The 17,818-nt window shown below is 40.7% G+C and overlaps 1 protein-coding gene across 1 annotated transcript in view; it reads left to right on the forward strand.

Moving 5' to 3' along the window:
* LOC143325904 (ecto-NOX disulfide-thiol exchanger 2-like) overlaps window positions 1-17,818 on the forward strand; it is a 154,221-nt gene that overhangs the window by 33,818 nt on the left and 102,585 nt on the right. The window contains exon 2 of the mRNA XM_076739279.1: window positions 10,207-10,353. Within this exon, the coding sequence (XP_076595394.1) occupies window positions 10,207-10,353 (147 nt within the window). The remainder of the gene's footprint in view (window positions 1-10,206; window positions 10,354-17,818) is intronic.

The following is a 17,818-nucleotide window of genomic DNA, read 5'->3' on the forward strand; positions in this document are numbered from 1 at the left end:
ACTGTGTGAATTTGCCCTCTTATTATTTCTGCTGCTAAAAATAGTCAGGTACCAAGTGAAAAGCCAGGTTAATATCCTCATGAGAATGCCTCACGTGCCCAGTGTACCAAACCAGCTGCAGTATTGCTAAGCCGAATCAGTCAGACACCTTGTTTATTCATCTCCTGTGGTCATCTATCACTCAGCATGTATGCCTACCTTGATTTTACAGGCAAGCATTTGCCAAACAATGCTGCGTCGTTGTGCCGGACAGTCCAGGCTATGAATAGAGCGATGGCTTGTTCCAGTGTTTGACAGATCTGTCAGTAGGTCTTCTCACCTAGAGACTCTTAAAGGTCTTATGACGCAGTTTCATGGGCAAACTTCCAGATATGGGAACAAAGCTGCTGCTGGTGACAGGAAGCTAATCTTGGAGCACATGACACAACCAGAAATGTGTCACTTCAATATGACCAATAGGAGCCAGCCTGGGAATGGGCTATCAGCCAGTAGATTAATGTGAGTGGTTGCATTGCACCCTGAACCCTCAGCTGTGACCGAGTGTGACTTACGGCCTTTATGACCGATATAATTTTTGTAAAAAGCACGACTGTGATTGGCTCTGTCACCCTCTGCCCGGATATCTTTGTTCAGAGGGCAGGAAGCAGCTAATTCAGCTGATGACAGAAAGGTTATAGATGGCTGAGTTTCATTTCAGCCCCTCTATTAAAGGTTGTGACCCCTCAGAGGAACTTGTTGGAAGAAGTAGCTTTCAGACAATTTGCTGATTAGAGATGACCTGAAAAATTTTAATTTATTGCCCTTTCTCTAAACTAGGATTGAAATAAAGTGCTAAGTCCCAGTGGATAGAGAGTCCAAGGTAATATCCTATTATCATGTCCCTTTGTGAAATGCAATTATGCCTGTCAATCTCTCAAGATATACAAAGAAATTAATTTCTAATTAATGAGTTTTAAAGTTATATGATTACCTTGCTGAAAAAGTGTTTCTGTACAGACAACTCTATTGTAACTACCATTTCCACATGAGCAAGGAGACTGGGGTTCATAATGGGTTCTATTTCAGAGCAGTCTTCATAATGGTGAAGAATGAGGGTAGAACACAGACTGATAATAGGCAAGGACATGGTGTCTGTATTTAAAAACAAAAGAAACACTTATTAACTGAAACATAAAGGCCAAGTACAAGCTGAAACCTTGCAAATACAAATTACTCCTTTGAGGAAAAAAAGTAGCTGCAGAAGGTTTTGGTGGTTGAGAGAATAGTGTATGTGCCTGCTGCTGTGCATTATTCAGTATTTTCATCACAGAAATACTGTAAAATCAAGCTTTTAGGGAAGTCTGTGTTGACAGCTCTTTCCTCCCTGCATCCCATCCTGATATGTGCCTGTATGGCAAAACATATAATTATCTTTGGGCCTACATTACCAAGAGAATGTATGTGGTGATTGAACTGGGCTTAAAAGGATGCATGGTGGATATTTATGAGGATTGGGGCTGCATAAAGCATGTTCTGTCTCATATTTTCAAACACCAGTGCAGAGAAGCCTGCGTTCATGCATTCATTCAAATTCCTCCGCTGTCCTTGATTTTTTTTTTTTTTTTATTGTCATAGCAGTCAAATCCTCTGAGCTGCATGGACAAATAAGCACAGAGGTTCAATGGAAAGTTATGCAAGAAAACAAATCAAATGCGTTCATTTATGTGTTAATATGTTACGTCTCTGGAAGTGGATCTTCGTCTGCTTCAGATGGATTAACACAGTAATCTGTTTTTCTGTGGCTGACCGGACTGCACAAGTTCACCTGCTAATGTGTGCCAGTTTTCTGCTGTTCAGCATGTTCATACGTTCACAACAGGATTCAGCCATTAATGTACATACGCAGTTAATTTACTCCAAAACACAGGGTTTCACCTAGTAGACAGATTTTGTAGCAGAAAACATGTTGCAATGTGGAATTACAAATAATTGTGTAATAGAGAGTGTAGAGAGTGTAATAATGTGATGAACTGACACTGTTTCCTTCAACATGCTTCAGTGCTGCATTGATTGGTTTTGTGCCCAAAAAACAACATTTTTTCACTCTGTAGCTTTGGAAAAGCTATGGAGAGGAATAAACCCTCTATGCTTGCAGATCCATGGATTGAGTGCAGTGGGATGTTGTGTCCCAAATAAGTTGTTAGAGTGATGAAAAATTCAGTTCTTCATGAGGGCATTCTGCGAATCGGATCTAAAGGCTGTTTGGTCAAGATGTGGTCCAAGGGATGCAACTAGTGATTACTTTCATTATGGATTACTCTGCCAATTATTTTCTTGCATTTCTAATGAATTGTTTATAATATTTGACAAAAAGTAAAAAATGCCCATCTCAGTTTCCTAGAACCTAGAGGCAGGTGTTCAAATTGCCAACAACAGTGCAAAAGATATGCCAAAGACATTGATTTCGCAATTGTATAAAACAGAGAAATATAGAAAATATTCAGAGGAAGAGGAAGTTGGAGCTGCGTGCGAAGTCTGAGACCATGGCACTCTGCTAGAAAACCCTGGACTGGTTGGTTCGAACTGTACATGACTGTCTCTCAGCGTAGACCGAGCAAGCTCTTGAGACCTCGAGTTACTTGTCCATCTAATTTCCAACTTCCACTTAAGGTTGTATGCTTTGGGTAGTGACCGGAAGAATGAGGTTGCGGATACAGGCAGTTTCCTTTCGCCCTGTGCCTGTGTACACCCTTAGAGATGTTGGTAAGGAGCCCAGACAGCTGAGGGCAGCTTGTTTCGATGCTCCTTAATGTTGCAAAGAGTCAGTTGAGGTGGTTCAGGCATCTGATAAAGATGCCTCCTGGACACCTCCCTTTAGAGGTCTGTCCAAGTGGGCAGAGGCCCCAGGGCAACCCCAGAGCATGCTAGAGGGATTACTTATCCCATCTGGCCTTGGACAGTATTGGGGTCTCCCTGGAGCAGCTGGCTAGGGAGAAGGATGTTTGGGCTTCCTTTCATATCCAGCTACCATCATTGAAAATAAATGGATGGTGACTCAGATGATTACAAAATAGCTGCTAATTAATGTTCTGGTGATGACTGATTGTTTAATCGAGTACTTGTTTCAGCTCTAGTCCTCATGGTGACATCATATGACACTAGTTAAATTGTAGGTGTTAATATATTGTACAATAGAATATGTTTGAACGGACCCACCTTCACTCAGATCTTCAAAAGCTAGACAGAAATGGGGGGGCGATGCTACCATATGTTGCACTCTGTCAATGTCATTAACAGTTATTTACTTATAGGTTCACAAAATCAGATCAGAGCCATTAGAGGTCAAACATGTTGCCCTTTGTAGCAGTTTTGAGTGAAACGTCTCAACAAGTATGGATTGTCATGAAATTTGATGCTGACATTCATGTCAATATCAGGATCAATTGTAATGACTTTGGCAATCACTGACTTATTATCGAGCACCATCATCAGGTCAAATTCATTGTTTGTCCAGTACTTTGGTTTGTAGCTAAATAACTGCAAAACTGATTTTTAGAAACAAAGAGTTACCTTTTATATATCTCAGTGTTCAGTTTTAAGTAGAACATTTTAGCATGCCAACACACGCATTGTGAGCATGCTAGCATGATGAATGAATTAGCATTTAGCTCAAAGCACCGCTGTGCTTGAGTTCAGCCTCAGAGAGCTGCTGGCTATAGAGTCTTTGTCTTGCTTATGCTGCATGTTTCAGGACTGACAAATAAAGACAAGCTGTGGCTGCTGAAGTGCTCCATTTTTTTTTAATGATTTTTGAATTGTGTCTGTGTTCGTAGTCTGACATTGACTCATATTACTGATAAAAGGGGATATCATATTCAGCAGACATGATCCTGTGTTGTCCACGGATCTGTCCTACCCATTAGCCAGCTTAGATCCATTACTATGACATGATGTTTTTTAATGATTGGTGGCTCAAGTGGTTTTCTTTGCTGGCCAGTTCACTCTGTATTAAGTTTAGTGTGTCTCTCTCCAGTAAATGCATATCCGCTTCTACCTGCACAGACAAAGATAGTGCTGATAGAGTTGGAGTTATTTTGCAATTTTGCATTTTGTGGGGAGTTTTTTTTTTTGCTGAAAAACAGAGCTGCCTGCTGTGACTGGAGGCCATGCTGCTGAGAACAGTGAGAGTGAATCAAAGTAAAGTTTCAGGCCAGGAAAAGTAAAGAAAATTGCTAAAAGATGCTAAAACTCTCTGTAGAGCTGAAGGGAACTGTAGAGTTGAATAATAATTCTCTGTGGGTTCCCCACTGCGAGTAACCCCTTTCACATTACATTACGTTTCACATTTGATCCATTATTAATATCAAGATATTGATTAGAGCTGCTTTAAGTGAACTTTTGACATTAAAAAAAAAAATTAGTTGGAAGCCCTCTGAATGTACGTTGCTGCATGAATGATTCATTAAATGTGCTCTTTTCAACCCGGTCCTGTCATTTGTAGTCACAGTATAACTTCGTGAATCATACTGCATGCGGTATAAAAATACTCTGAATGGAGACGTCACTTTTAAAAATTGCTAATTGCTCATAATGCTATTGAACAAATGTATGTTGGGTCTGGCTGCATACCACCATAACCTCATGTTGCTCCCTTTTAGAGTGATTGTGATTCCCTGGAAGAATATTTCTGCCCACCTCTAGTCATGGTGGCCTTGCAGCGAAGGTAGTTCATGTTGAGGCCAAAGGAGAAAAAATACATCTGGACACAGATGCAAGGAAAAGAAAAACACATCCACACAATGCACAAACATGTACAGTACAGCTAGTAGGGTAAATAAAAACAACTTTCCATGGATTGCTTAGTGGCGAAGGTTTGGTATTTGATGTTCAGCTACATCAGGGTGGGGCCCGCATTCCTACATGTTTTGAGGCCTCGAATTTCTAGCAGCGCCGCTGTCTGCAAGCGGACTCTCTCTTCCTTTCTCTCCTTTCACAAGCTCTGATCTTTCGGCTCTTGTGTTTCCTCTTTTTGTGCTTTGGAATGTCTTGGATAAAAAGTTGACAAAGATCAGCCTGTAGACTGACAGCAGTAATATCACATCAGCAGCAGAAGAGGAACTGACACTTTGCTTGGTCTGTCATGCCGCACCACAGAGAGAGAGTGAAATCCCAGACAGATGGATGTTGATGGGCTGTAGACACCTCAGGAAAGACAGACTGATGCAGTCGGTGAAAGGGTATGCGTAGGTGTGTTTGATGTAACCCCAGACAGTTGCGTTACACAGACAGCAGAGAGGTGGAGGACTTTTTGGGGAGAAATACAGCTGCAGGCTCAAGCATGCATGAATATTTGCATTAATATTCACATGTACTGTCAGAGGAGAGTTTTGATAAGGACTCTGTTTTCCAAAAGGGGAAGCAGCAGAGTCAATTTGAAGAACAGTGTTTGCAGAGGGGACTGAAGGTAAACATGTTATTGGTGTCACACACTCCAGATTACGGCACCACTGCGCTCAGGTGATGGTTAGAGCAGAAGTACCTGCAAAAATGAAGGTGTTTCATTTTACTTTGATTTGCTCATTTTCTAATAATTTGTGTGTTTATAGGGTAAACGTGAAGTCAAGTGACGCAGCTGCGATGGTGTTTATGCCTATCAGGTGCCGTGCTGCAATTTGAGTAATCATTTTGGCATGAAATTGCACCCGTGTTTCTGCCTCTTTCCGCTGAGACTGTCTCTCAAGTCCAGAAAAGTGTTTTTGGTTCGTTTAGTGAGAGGAGAAGCACACATGGATGCCTGTAATTCACTCAAATCCCTTTTCTTGAGTTTTCCCCGTCTCACCTTGATAGAAATTTTACAACTGAAAGGATCAGTCGCTTAAACATTAAAGCTGTCAACAGGAAAATAACCAGCAGCAATTTTGATTATCGATTAAAGGGACATTACACCAACTTTGCCCGTCAGTGCCTGCTAACAGGTCTTGGGGAGTGCGAGTGCATATGTGAAAAAAACGTTGTGTAAAGCCTTTTGTGGCTCCAGAGGGAGCTGTGCCAAATCTGATAAATGGATTGCTGAATTGATTGAGTCTGAAAACTACAAGTTTGAAGATGAAAAATGTCTGGAGCTGTGAGGTTAGAAGCTACCAGACCTCTGTAGACCACTCCTCATCTCGTTTAGGTTAGCAGCTCAGAGCTACAGTATCCGCCATGTGCATAACACATCCGTATCCTTGACTCAACTGTCAGCAGTTAGGTTGCATTGTGGGTAATGTAGGCACCAGGTTTTGACAAGGAAGAAGACGATATGCTACTGCATTGATTTTCATCCATTTTTCTTAAACTGTCCATTTTGAGTTGGACAGTGTTACTGCAGTGCAATGTTTGATTGGTGCAGTACTTTATTCTTTAAAAGTCCTTTTTCAACAAAACGCCAAACAGCTGCAGCTTCTCAGCTGTGAGGATTTACTGGTTTTCAACATTTTATGTAATTGTAAACAGAATATCTTTGGCTTTGTCTGGAAAAAACATTGGCTAATTTTTCCTGGCCAATTAATCATGAAAATAATTACATCACAGCCCTAAAACCAATTTGAGGAAGTAGTTTGTTGTGTAAGGTACACATCAAAATGATGATGATGAATGAGTGCGTTGAGTTACATTGTTAGAACTCTTGTGGAATAATCCAATACTCATAGCAACATAAACGTAACATTTTTAATCACTTTACTAAAGAGAAACAGCAAAAAACAAATAAAAAAGAAAAAAACACAACAAATACAATTATAGAGAGTAAAGAAAACACATTTTAACGTGTGCTAATGTGAGCAATACTGATGTAAACTAAGTTGTTGCCTAAATGCAGTTAAGTCATTTTCTTCTAAAATATTTGCATCATTTTGCATAAAACCTCAAATGTGTTATTTCAGCTTAAAGAGGGTCATTTTAGGTGTTGTATGTTCTTATTTTAGCTGCTGTACATTTTGCACTGCTCTGGACTCTTGAGCATGTAGTCCATTAGGAAACTGTGTGTTGCTTTTAAAGAGGACTAGAGGAGCTGAGTGGCCGGTATTGAACACTGTTCCCACTCCACCTGCCATGCTGATCTATTCATCCCACTAAAACTATATTCTGCTCTAGATCCCTTTCCAGATTATTCTGCGCTGTGATGAGATTATGCTTGTGACGTCAGTCCCCTAAAGTGGAAAAATAACCTGGACAAATTGACATGTCCAGAGACTGTGCTCAGGCGCTGGCTAGCATCATGAGTGCTACACACCTCATTACACATTGTAATTGTTGCCTTTTTTCTCCCTAACTGAAAAATATGACTTCACTGTAACTATTAGCTCTAGCAGGCAAACATGTTATTGTTGACTAATACTTCTAATATCAACAGTCCTTGTAGACAGCCTGCAGATGCAGACTTTGCACCCGTGGCCCTTTAATTTGCTGTAATTCCCATAAATTTGAGGTATTCCCAGTCTGGTTTTTCATTTGTGCTGTACAGGTATAAAGGAAAGCTTTATTACTGTTTCTGAGAGACCATCAACCCTCTGCTGCATCGATTGTTTTGAAAGTTTGCAGAAAAAACGCACCACCAAATTCAGATTACAGAAAGACAGAATGGATCAGATTGGTGCAGAGGTGACAAAAGCATAATAGATAGATAGATAGATAGATAGATAGATAGATGTACTTACATGAAAACATGCCATGTGTGCATACAGAAAAAACCCACAAAAACATATGGAAACACAAAGGCAGACTGGTGAGAGACCGTGCAGAGAAAGGCTCCATCTGTCCTTGTCTAATAGTGAATGGGGAAGAGACTCAGCTGAATGGAGGTGGCTATTAAAATCTCTTGTAAACACATTATAGGCCTGGTCTTGTCCAATATATAGAATGAGACATAACAGTGATTTAGAGGTTGGGCCGCATCCATAAATGCATGAAGCCAATCTCACGTCAGCATCTGTGGCAACTCTCTGTGCATCCTGATGTGCATTAGGTACACTGAAAGAAAAAAAGGGACGGAGAGGACGGATCAAAGCACGAGTATACATGCCATCTATAAAAAAAAAAAGCCCAAAACAGGTCATTGGGCCAGTCGTCAGAACCGAAAACATTATCTGATTTTAGCATATTCTTCTGTTCATAATCACACAAATACAGGTGTGAATGGACGCAATATGAATGAAGGATGAATTGAAATCTGAAGTTTGAGACAACGTGCAGCAAAATATAAATACAGACCTGACCGTGAAGCAAACAGGATGCTTGTCGATCGGGAACAGGTGGGATAAACGTTCATTGTCAGTAAATACAGTTATTCCTTTTTGAATTTAAATGAAGAATGAAGGTACGTGTTTGTTCCTCCACCGAAGAGTTTCACTGTGTATGTTGGAGACATAAATAAAACTCTGCTGCATCAGATCTGGTTACAGTACTATCTTTTGTATAGATTTTCACCAATTTTTACTTCGATTTTGCCTCAAGGTACCTCCAAAGTTTTTTTTGTTTCCCTTTGCAAGATGATACCGTTCACAGTAGTTGCTATAAATGAGCTTCTTTTGTGACAATTGAAGCTCTGAAAGTGCCTTTGTGTATAGACAGCGAAGAGAAAAATGGGCAAAAATGTACAATGTACAAAAAGAACTAAATGGGTCAACTAACATTGATCCTGCAAATGGTACATTTTTAAATAGTTTTTCTTATTGATAAAAATGACTGGAAATTATTATCCCTAGAGATAGATTTTAATCTCAAAAGGACGCATAGAGATCACATTTGAATGGACGATTCTGACCTTTCATTGCGATGCCACAATTACATCAATTATGCAATTTTTCAGATGAAAAATTCAAAGATTGTCGCCATCATTATCATGTCTGAGATCTGTGAGGGACAAAAATTATATCAGTCACTCTGTCACACAAACAGTTCAATGCAAAGGACAATAAACCTCCAAGCATACAAAAGCATGTTTTGAGATAAACAGCACTGAGTTTGATACCAGAAAATTGTGTCTCCTCCTCCTGTGAGTGATCAATAAAGCTGACAGGGCCTGAGAGAGAAGGATTCCCTCACCATAATCCAGATCTATTGTATTGCATTGAAAAACACGAGGTGTTTTGATATGGATTCCACATTAGGATGCAACTGATGTCTTCCACGCTCTCCTCAGAATTACGGTATAAACAAACAAGCATATATTTCCCTAAATTTTCTCATAAGAGGGACAATAGCCGATGTTTTCGACCATATTTGCCTGTCATTCCTTGGGGTTTGGAAATAACTTCTCCATTATTGTTGTGACCATTACTCAAGGATGTGACTTCATTTATTGCTCTATTCTGTCAGACTATTGAGTCTGAGGTGAGGGAACAGAATAAAAGAAAATGAGTAGGTGAAAATGAAAGTATTTCCAGAACAGAATACGGCCTCGAAACCATTAGGCAGATTTGGTTGATTTGCATTAAAGCCCAGAGTCTTTTATATTTTCATGAGTGTGCGTCTGTGTGTGTGTGTGTGTGTGTGTGTGTGTGTGTGTGTGTAGACAGTCTGCCCACATTAATAATACATTTGAGGTAAGATCTTGAAACTCAGGCCAGCATCTCAAGATAGAAATATTTCATTGGGACTCAGAGCCTCTTTTGGTTTTTCAAGTTCTTTTTTCTTTGTTGTTCATATTTTGGACACGACCGGTCGGGAAATGCGAACTCTATCCGACGACTTCAACCTTTAATCAGATATCTTCACATTGTTATTTCAGACGATATCTGTCTTTGCTTTACGTTTTGATAAGAGGGAGCAAAAAAAAAATCTGTTTTGTTATCCGTGTGACTGCACAGCATTACAAAAAATATCAGTACTCGAAAGTCATTTGGCCCAGTTAGGAGTCTTAACAATTATTTTTCTCAAAAGACATTCATTTTCCACCATGCTAACTTAGTCTGGAACAAGGAAACCACCCCATTGAGTTGAGTTGCAACATTGCATGGCCTGTTTCAATAAAATGAATCAGAAGGCAGATTTTAAGCATTACTTTTATGGAGCGTTTGATGGGTTAATGATATTTAACTAACACCTTTGTCAACGCCCTGCACATATGTTGATAATGGTCATGTTATGCAATAGGAAAGCAAAATCTTTAGACCTTTAAGACTCTTGAAAAGACAGTACACATTGCTGTGTTGTCTCATGTAACCTGGTTTTTGCTTTAAATTTTAGGGCTCAACTCTCTGCCCTTTGACCCAACAATCGGCGGCGACCCTCTCCACTTCAACAGCTCAAACGGACCACTGCTGAGTGAGTGTCCTTCCCTGGAAAACGCTGCTGAGAATGGCAAGAAGAGGAAAAGAAGCAGCCTGCCTCCAGGTGCGGACAGTGCTACCTCACTACCACCATGACACAGATTAAAATTACCTGTCGTCTCTAGTTTTGCAATAATGCTCCAAAACTATTCTGTGCTGTGTCACACTGGCCCTACCTGGAATTATAGTTGCTCTCTTTGTCTGGTTGGATGTTTCATGATGGAATGTAATTTAAATGCTACCAGCATCAAATAACTGCCGGTGAGAGATAAACTATAATCCTGTTATTTTGAGACAGTCTGAAAGAGGTAGTCTTGTTTGGTCTTCGCTGTTTTTGATTAGCTTGCTGTAGCCCGCGGCTCTGCTTGTCTGGACTGTTTGGAGGTCACACGGCTAAAACCAGGAAGCTGCACGGCGGAGATTTCACATACGCCTGCCTCTCACCATGCCAACAGTCCCGCCAATCAAAACCTCACATCCCTTCAGCTCTTTCACGCATGCTGCCCGGTCACACACAAAATACTGTAGTGTTATCTTTGTGTACACATGCACGCACTATAGTCTCTGGCTGTGTGTGTGTGTGTGTTGTGTGCAGACGCTCACCCAATAAGCCTAATTTCAATCAGGGCCAGTGTGCTGTCTAATTAAAGAAGGGCTTTCTAATTAATTGCATTATGAGCAGCTGAGAGAAGAGGGTCCTTAAGACAGAAAGGTGTTGCTCCATGTTCTCATCTGTCGGGGTGACACTAATTGGTCTGGATTTACAATCTGGCACAGATACACAGGGGCTCCAAATGAACTATCAGTACTTGCAGGGCAGAGCTAAGTCACTGGTTGTGCTTCTGGTGCTTCTAGTCCAACATGGCCTGTGGAACCTTGCACTGGCCAGCTAAATGGCTCATTTTTCTCCTGCCAGAGAAAGTCACCAACAGCTCCATCAAAGACAATATCTTTGTGTTCTTGGTGCTATTATAGATTTAATTCCCAGAGGTAGAGATAAGGCAGCACACCTGGGGAGAATCTGCACATGAACCATCTTTCTTTCAAACTCACTGCTGGCTAGTGTTACCAATTATGTAAGGTAAACAATGTTTCTCCCCAGTCAACAACAGCGTTGACCTTGTGTGTGCCATCCCTTTGAATCTTGAACAAACAAAGGTTTACTATTGTTGGCAACGGAGAATGCTTTTCCATTCAAAAATGGACGTCGCTTCTCTGTTATGATAGTAAAGAGCGTCATCCACACATTCATATTTCTACACCTGTCTGGGGATGTCATGCCTCGTGTCCGATGCTTGCTGAGATTTGCTCAAGCCCTTCGACACCCACTGGTGGTCAGAATTACAGACAAAGATGAGTGGATGAATGATGGAGACAGTTTCCGCGTTACTTCAGTATAAAGTGGGGCGGTATGATGGTATATACTGTGCAATGGTAGAAATGTGTCCACTGTTGTCACTGCAGGAACCACATTTACGCACCCTCACTCCCAGTGTATGCAGTGCTGCCCTGCTACACATGAAGCTCTTTCCTGCTTGCCTGTGTGTGCTTTTCACTCTTGCGTTGACATTGCAGAATTGCCCACATACACTTAGTATGTGCAAAAACAGTTCATTACAACAACAATGTAAACTTTTGTACAGCTAAAGCTTTCAGATCCAAAAATAGAGCTCACGAAAATAACATCAAGGCGTAATTATTTCAGAGGAGGTTTAATTCTGCGAGGATTTATTCCACTGATGCCGACTTCTGTGCCACCAAAGTCCTGTTTTCAAGGTTAACAGTGCTCAGTGGATTCAACAGTGTTTTGTTCCGTCTCAGGTCAAACACGTCTTTTGTAGCAAGGCAATATTGTCGTTGGGTTGAATCAGCCGGAGTCATAGAAAAGTCAAAATCACAATCTGAGGCAGATCTCATCTTGAGCAGAGGAGTCGTGTTAATTATGTCGCAGCAGGGGAAAACCACACGTAGCACAATGCAGAAGATTTCACCAACAACAGACTGTTTCACACAGACACATGAGTGATGTAACAGAGGGGGAGACGACACATAAATGTAAACATAAACATCGGGAGGTTTTTAGCGTGGGTTCACGGGAAGGGCAGGGAATGTCAGAAAGAAGTTGGGGGTAGATTTTAGAGGAGTATGTTATAGTACAATGAAGTGGGCATGTGAATAATACAGTGAGCTCAGGCCACAACAACAGACACAGCAAATATACAGAAAACGTGACAACTGCATGTTTCTTGCACTGTTATATTGCATTTTTCTCCACATTTGGATCAGTTACATCAAGTAGTAACCAGTCTATTTTTTATTATATGGATTTATCATATGCTGCAACCTGTTTTGATTCAGTGACCCGTAAATGTCCACCGGGTAAACCTTCTGTACGTGTATGGTTGTATGAATGACATGAAGACAAATTACAGTGAGGGATGTATGTAGAAGTATGGTGTGGCTTTACAGGTCTGCAGCTCCTCTTTGTCTTTGACTGTTTCTCATGTAGGACTTCAGTCAGTTGTTTCTCAGATTAGAAGCTGCTTTCTTCCGTCCAGGTGCTGCTAGTCTCTCTTTGTCCTGTGACGATAATGTAACCAAGGGTGCTTTAAGATGAGTAAAATCAGCTTCTCCTCGGTTTTTACCATTTTCTCTTTTGTTGTTTAAATGTCCTCTCCTTCCCACATTCGGTCCCTCCTTTGTTCAGGAATATGAATTTGGAGGAGCTGTGCACCTGCTGTAACAAACCCAGTGAAAATAATTAAAAGGAAAGGTGCAGCAGCACATTTATGAAAGCGACCTTTGTGACAACAGCTTCAATGCGCACAGAAAGCTGAGTCCCAGAATTACAGTACGGTGTGACTCATCACAGTTTGTGTATAAGGGGAAACAGATGAGCTTAGCATGGTTTTCACATTTTATTTTCCATCTTAAAGAACTTTCTTCTTATTTATCAAGCGCGGTGTCCTCTGGAAGAGTTCACTTCCAGAGGACACTGTGCTGCGCTGACTTTTCTAAAATGACAGCTGGCAATAAATGAAGTCCATTTTGTATATTGTGGCTTAAATGAAAAGATGTATGTGTGTGTTTGTGCGTGTGTGTGTGCCTATGTGTGTGTGTGTGTGTGTGTGTGTGTGTGTGTGTGTGTCTGGTCTGCTCAGATTAAAGCCTGTCAGAAAGCCTTAAGATCAAAGCCTTTGTGGAGCACAAATCTGATCTGTCACTGGAAAAGCCACCTAGTTTTTTTCCTTCCATCTCGCAGATATAGAGGAGAGTCACTCATCCATTATTTTTCTGTCAGTCAAGTTATGAGCACTATTATAATAAAGGTCCCATTAATGCAGTACAAGTGTGCTACTATCATGATGGCACCTCTTGCAGTTCCTCTGCATTTACTCACAGCTTTGAGGGAAACGAGGGAAACCTTAAAAGAAAAACCGTTCACATGGTTTGAGGTCTTCCCGTTAAGGTTCATGTTTGTATATACGGTAGATGTCTTGAAACAGCCCCCTGGAAAATTAAATCTTGTGAAACACAACAACTATATAGATAAAAAATACATTCCCTCAATGGACTCACAATCACAGACCTCCTTCAGTCTCAGTTCGATAGCGAATTAAAGGTTTATTTCAACCCATCCAGAGTTGTTGGTTGTTGTTGGAACAGTGGAAAGACAAACCAGCAAGGTTCTGTTGGGTTTCATTTTGTGTCTGTTGAGTTTGAGTGAAGTGTGTTTTATGATGATAAAATGAAGTGTGCAGGCTTTGGTGAGAGTGATACAGGGGCTGTTTCTGGTTAAACAAATAGGATCTTATTCTTGAACAAAAAGTATCCTTTCCATAATGTTGTCAGACTCTTGGAATAACAATTTGAGCCTCTCAGTGACAAAAACAAACACTTTTCGTGGACGTACAGTGATGAAGCACAAATGCCCAGAGGGATAACACTACAGCCTGTTTTGCGGCTGCCAGTTGCAACGCTCTCATTCAATACTGGACCAGTTTCAAAAATTGGTGTCCCCATTAGTCACACACAGAAATGGGAAAATAGGGTCCATAAACACAGGTAATTAACTAGGATTTCTCCCATTTGTCTGGGACATTAGAAACTTCTGTGACACATGGACCAGTGCATCGACTGGCCCTGAAAACCCTGACGGAGCGCAAAGTGCCACACATTTCAAAAACATTGAAAATGACTGTGATTTAAAATGGCTCTTATACTATACAATATTTGCTTGGACAATGTTTCTTTTGACTGCTGAGTGTTATCTTACTTTTACAATAGTTGACTAGTCTAAGTTTAAACTTCCATTTAACTGGAAATTAGTCATTAGGAACGTCCCTAATAAACATAGCTGCTAAAAATCAGCACGTTAGCATTGTCAGTGTGAACATGTTAGCATGCTGCTGACTTTAGGCTTTAGCCCAAGGCACAGCTGTGCCTAAGAGCAGCCTCACAGAGCCCTGAGCATGGCCATAGTCGCTTGTCTTGTTAAAAAGCAAGAATTAATGTGAGAGTTGGTATTATTTATGATTGCACAGTGATAAAAGTAATAAAAACACCATCATTAAAGCAGCGCCTACATGAAAGTGCCTAGAGTGCTGCTATATTGGTGACACCTATGAGTGTTTTTTCAGCTGTATATGAACATATCTGCATGGCATTACAGCTCTTACTAAACACAATATGACACTGGTGGTTGCTGATCCTTAAAGGCAAGCTAGCAGGGCTTGTCTTATGTTTAGATACAGTGACACTAAAATTAGCCTTTTGCTAGCGCTGCTGTGGGGCTACCAGGTCACCACAGCAGCTTTCAAATTGAAATGCTCCCAAAACATTAATGACTTCTAGTGTTTTTACTGCCTGATTCTGCTTTTCTCTTTTCCCTTTTCTCTCGCCTCCATTTTCAACTTGCAAGGTCAATACACAGCATCAGTTCTTGGTGTGACAGTGATAAATGCACATGAACTTGTTCACTGTATAACTCTTCCACGGATGAAACGAAGCTTTGAAGCAAAGAATTTGAATTGAGGGTTTATATTATTTGCATAACTCCAGTTTCTTGAGTAATCGTTTCAGCCCTATGATGTTACATTAGCCACATGTTGTTGCACAGCATGTAGTGCCGGTGTAGAGAACACATGTTTAGCACAGCAGTAGCTTGAAAGCTAATAATAGCTCAATAACAACAGAATTCTACAGAGCATTGTTCCATCAGGCTAATGAGTATGGCCCAGTAATGGCAGATCAATGATTACAGATGATTAGTGTTTGCCTGCGCCGGCTATGACTCCATTGTCTCCGCTGTATGAATCGGTTGTAGCTGCTTTCTAACTTGAAGTCACTCCCTGAAGGGCCGGTAGCTAAATGATGGAGGTCTAGAACAGCTGGAGCTGTGGATTTACTGGCTTAGAGGGTTTGAATCTGTCTGGCTGCGGGTCGTCTCCAGCTTTAGTCAAGTCCTCCAGCTCTCTGAGGATGGCTGATGGGGCACCGACTCATTAGCAGCCATGTGGATTTCGTCTCGTTAAGGGACCCTAATGGACAGATTTATCTTATTACATTTGGCACTTCATTAGATGCACATACTGTAGGACAAAGGCATGTGTGCCTGCAGAAACATGGACACATCCACACACACCACATGATGTACTTGTATTTTTTGCACACTGTCATTAATGCAGTGTAATTACCCAGACCAGCATACTCAGAGACTTTATTTATGACCTTACAAACTTTAACACAGTGAGACAATCGTCTGAACATCCTGATGAGAAACTTAGAGTTTATCAACCTTCTTTCAACTGAGAAATCCCAAAATGCTTGTTATCCTAGGGGGCATTGAATTTGCAATCCAAGTAAATGCTAACATTAACATGTTAGCACGCTCACAGTGATAGAAAGTGCTGATGTTTAGCAGCTAATATGTTTCCTATGTACACTAGATTTACCATCTTATTTTAGCAGGTTAGCATGCTAACATTTACTAATTAGCACCAAATAATGAAGTAATGCTGACAATGATGGGAGTGTCATTGGTTTAATGATATGATGATGATATTGGTGCTGCATGAGAAGTTAGGGATTTTACACCAATCCATCCAATAGCTGTCAAAACATCTTACTCAAAACCACAAATGTCAGTCTCATGGTAGCACTTGAGGAAACGTCATTAGGATTCACCCTCTAGGAACCATGGATATCTGCGCCGGTCCATTTGGAGTGAGTTGTGGACTGACTGACCGACAATGCCATCCCTAGAGCCTCGCCACTAGCATAGCTCAAAATGTATCAAGCAATACATTAAAAATATCTAATATATATGTTAATTTTATGTTATGCTGTCTGCATATTCCAGGGCTTAACTTCAAGGTTGGAAAAAATTCAGCTTATGTGTTAGTAACTGACTGCAGGTGGGAAAGACAACAGTAATGAAATCATATGCAGCTGAATGGGGACGCAGTTGTTCAAAGCTCTGTGGGTCTATATCCCAGCCAGGCAACATTAATTGTTTTTGCACTTTGTATGAAGTAAGAAAATATTTAAAATTATAACCTGTTAATAGGTGGAAAATAATTAACAAAGGTTTTTTGCGTCGTTGGATTGTGACTCTAACACGTTATCATCTGTTCACTTTGTGGTTCTTTTATGGAGAAGTTAGATACTACACTTTTCATTATTCACTCTTTCATTATTCACTGCACCTCACCAGCGTCTCTTTTCAAACAATGCATAACAAAGACTGCCTCAGGGCCTCCGTACAAACTGCTTGAATTATCCTTTTTTTATTGGTATCAGCATTTCACAGCAGTCAAGAATGGCCTTCTCTCTGCAGGTCTGTTATGGTTAAACAAACAAAAGTGAGCAGCATGAGCAGTTAAAGAGCTGCCGGTGTGTTGGAGGAGCACGACTTCACTCACTGACTCGATCAATCGCAGCTACATATGATGTGTTCTTGGTTAGCTTGGATGATTAACCAAAATACTTGACATGCTTCAAGAAAAACATCCAAAAAACATGTGCATTAACCTTTTCAGCATAATAGCCACTGGAATAAAGCTTTTTCCTCAAGGCTCACCTGAACTTCAGTGTTTTGGGTACGTTTAAGGTGACTGTTTAAGGTCTGTTAGATCACATGTTTTAAGATTTTTAGATTACAGATCACACGATCCTCTTTGGTTTGACAGTGTTCTCATAAAAATGCATAACAGTCACAGGAAAACGAGTGATTGTTAGTAATAGATATTATCCAAATAGTGTTCAAGGTTTCGTCCAACACCTCGCCACATGCATTAGCCCAGAGTGTGGATTCTCAGCTCTGGCATCTCGATGATACAACATTCATTGGGTCAATCTGGCCGGCTCTCGTCTTCCTCTCTCCTGAGTTTTAGTTAAAACGATTACTCTGTTATGGTTTAGGGGGCATTTATCATCATGGTTATAATTTGGCTGGAAACAGGACGTTAAGAGCTGTTTACCACGTTACGGTACATTTTGTTGAGCCGTCTGTCCACCCTGACTTCCTC

The sequence above is a fragment of the Chaetodon auriga genome, chromosome 9 (assembly GCF_051107435.1).
Source record: "Chaetodon auriga isolate fChaAug3 chromosome 9, fChaAug3.hap1, whole genome shotgun sequence".
In the NCBI taxonomy this organism is placed as follows: domain Eukaryota; kingdom Metazoa; phylum Chordata; class Actinopteri; order Chaetodontiformes; family Chaetodontidae; genus Chaetodon; species Chaetodon auriga.